At 43.4% G+C, this 3,241-nt stretch overlaps 1 protein-coding gene across 2 annotated transcripts in view; it reads left to right on the top strand.

The window, feature by feature from the left end:
• Positions 1 to 470: 470 nt before the first annotated feature.
• LOC105057816 (putative disease resistance protein RGA3) overlaps positions 471 to 3,241 on the top strand; it is a 4,758-nt gene continuing 1,987 nt past the window's right edge. For both annotated transcript variants that reach the window (XM_019854790.3, XM_073248857.1), the window contains exon 1: positions 471 to 3,241. This exon is cut by the window's right edge and continues 1,228 nt beyond it. In XM_019854790.3, the coding sequence (XP_019710349.2) occupies positions 600 to 3,241 (2,642 nt within the window). In that variant the 5' untranslated portion in view covers positions 471 to 599.

The raw sequence follows: 3,241 nt of genomic DNA, 5'->3' as shown, positions 1-3,241 counted from the left end.
TAAATAAGAGAGTGCACAAGTTCTCCAAAGTGTGTGACATGTTCTAACCAACGGCAGGTGACAATTATATCACATGGTTTTTTTTGGTATGTGGTGATTATTTTAGGCTAAGAATCCGATCAGTTCATTGACTGGCACGATGACTGATGCCGTTCACATGCTGTGTCCACCGAAATAGAACTTTTACCAATAAAACGAAGGAGCGGGTGGATCTGAACTTGAATAAATAAACTGATCAGTTATGAAGGAAAATTGTGTGGGTTGAAATAGTAGTGGCACCATTTCAGATGTTTCACGTGTATAGTCATAGTTTCCAGGGAAAGCTGTAAGCAGTCATGGAAGGTAGTGTCTCGATCAAACAAACAGGTCAGCTGAAATTACGGGTCGTGAAATTTTCTAGTTACCACATGAAGAGTACTTGATTAAACAAACAGTCGGACCAGTACTGATCACATCAATCGAGGAGTGGCCATAAAAAAAAGGTCCGGAGATCTAGTAGAAAGGGGGGAGACCATTCCCACCGTATCACTTTCCTCGCCGTCCCGCAACTCTTCTTCACAAAACAAATCAATCGGAGAGACTCTTTGCAGTCGGGAGTAATGGCTGACGTACTTCTCTCAGCCTTGCTACCGGTGGTGATGGAGAAGGTAACAGACTCTGTTCTCCAACGGTTTGGAGTTATGTGGGGCATCCATGACAAGCTCAAAAAGCTGGAAAGAATGCTGTCGGCAATCCATAACACACTTGAAGATGCAGAGGAGCGGCAAGTCAGGGATCCTGCTGTGAAGAGGTGGTTGGAAGCACTGAAGGATGAAGCCTACGAAGCAGACGACATACTGGATGAATTCGAAGTGGAAGCAATGCGGCGGAAGGCAGAGATTCAAGTCGATATGACGAGAAAGGTGCGCAGCTTCTTTTCTTTTCATAATCCAGTTTGGTTTCGTTTTAAGATGGGGCGACAGTTGAACGATATTGTTGAGAAAATAGAGAAAATCATAGATGAGGGAAATCAATTTGGTTTCACGGTCAAACCACCACCACAAAACAGGGATAGGCCACAGACCCACTCCTATGTTGATGAGTCAAATGTCATTGGAAGGGAGGAAGATAGAGAAAAAATAGTGAAGTTGTTACTTGATCATAATCACAACCAGAATGTTGCAGTCCTTTGCATAGTTGGTATAGGGGGTCTGGGTAAGACCACACTGGCCCAATTGATTTACAAAGATGAGAGGGTGAAGGAGCATTTCCAGCTGCTTATGTGGGTCTGTGTGTCGGATGATCTCGATGTTGCAAATCACATTCAAAAAAAAAAAGAGTACGATGTTGCAAAAGTTGCTCGAAAAATAATAGCTTCAGCCACAGGGGATGAGTGTAATCTAGAAACCATGGAGTTGTTACAACGCCGTCTTCGAGAAGCTGTGAGTCAGAAAAGGTATTTACTTGTATTAGATGACATTTGGAATGAGGATCAGGCAAAGTGGGATGAGTTAAAAAATTTACTAGGAACTGGTGGAGAAGGAAGCAGGATCATTGTGACTGCACGAAGTCAGCAGGTATCATTGATAATGGGTACACTCAACACCTATCGTTTACAAGGTTTGACCGAGGATGATTCTTGGACATTGTTTAGGAAGAGAGCATTTGAAGAGGGAGCAGAAGTGCCTCCAACTCTGGAAAAGATTGGCAGGGAGATTGTCAAGAAATGTGGTGGGTTGCCTCTTGCAGTGAAGACAGTGGGGGGCTCAATGCATTCCAAGAGCCAAGAAAGGGAATGGTTGTCTGTGAGGGATAGTGAAATTTGGGATATGCCGGTTGGTGAAGATGGGATCTTACCAGCACTAAGGTTGAGCTACAGTCATTTGCCTTCCCATTTAAAACAGTGCTTTGCTTTTTGTGCCATATTTCCAAAGGATTATGAGATGGAAAAGGGTCTGCTGATACAGCTTTGGATGGCCAATGGATTCATTCCATCTGACGGAAGAAAGGAGTTGGAGGACAAAGGGCATGACATTTTTAATGAGTTGGCTTGGAGATCTTTCTTTCAGGAAATTGAGGAGGTTGAGTATAGTTACCCAGAGAGACATGAACATTACTGCATAACAATATGCAAAATGCATGACCTCATGCATGATCTTGCACGATCCATAATGGGGAATGAATGCCTCAGCATGTCAGAACCTACTAGGTGGGAAGAAGTCTCAAGAAAAGCCCGTCATTTGTGTACATCTGAAAACTTTTCATTGAACCTTCATAGGACATTTCATAGCTGTCGGATTGTTCGCACTCTCCTATCTTCATTACCAAAGATGTTGCATACTGATATTATAGTGACTGATGATACATTGCAGCCTAAGTCCTTGAGAGTATTAGATCTACATAATACTGGTATCACGTGTCTGCCTATTGCAATTGGATATTTGAAACATCTGAGATACCTCGACCTCTCTGGCACCCATATTAAAGCATTACCGGATGACACCAGCACACTTTTTAATCTACAAACTCTAAAACTCTCTAACTGCTGGAATCTATGTAAGCTGCCTGAAGACATGAGAAATATGAGTAGTCTTAGGCACCTCTACATTGACAAATGTAAAAGTTTGAAGCACATGCCAGCTGGTATGGGGCAAATGAGGAGCTTGCAAACATTAACGATGTATATTGTAGGCAATGATGCTGGGAGGGGTATAGGAGAGCTGAATGGCTTAAATCTTGGTGGCCTACTAGAACTGTATAACTTGAGGAATGTGAGGGATGCAGCAGAAGCTAGGCATGCAAATATGGGCTCGAAACAAAATCTTCGCTCATTCATACTATGCTGGGATATGACTCAGTGGAATCCCCCTTATTGTTATGCAGAAAGTGCCCATCGTTGTTATGAGGAAGATGTTTTGCCAGCAGAAAATGCTGAAGAGGTTTTTGAAGCCCTGAGACCTCATGGTGGCTTAAAGCTGCTGGCAATCTGGCGCTATGGGGGAGGCAGCTTTCCAACATGGATGATGGACTCTCTGTTGCTGCAAAATTTAGTTGAAATCCATCTGGGAGTTTGCACAGGTTGTGAACACCTCCCACCTTTATGGCAGCTTCCTTTTCTTAAATTTCTCTACATGATTAAGATGGATAGCATCAAGCACATCTGCAGCAGCACCATCTACGGCAATGCAAGTAATGGCACCGTGCAAGCATTCCCCTCACTGAAGAGACTGGTGTTGCATACGATGCTGAGCTTGGAGAAGTG

The sequence above is a fragment of the Elaeis guineensis genome, chromosome 14, assembly GCF_000442705.2.
Source record: "Elaeis guineensis isolate ETL-2024a chromosome 14, EG11, whole genome shotgun sequence".
NCBI lineage: Eukaryota > Viridiplantae > Streptophyta > Magnoliopsida > Arecales > Arecaceae > Elaeis > Elaeis guineensis.
The sequence above is the reverse complement of the archived record's forward strand: the minus strand, read 5'-3'. Positions and strand labels throughout refer to the sequence as shown.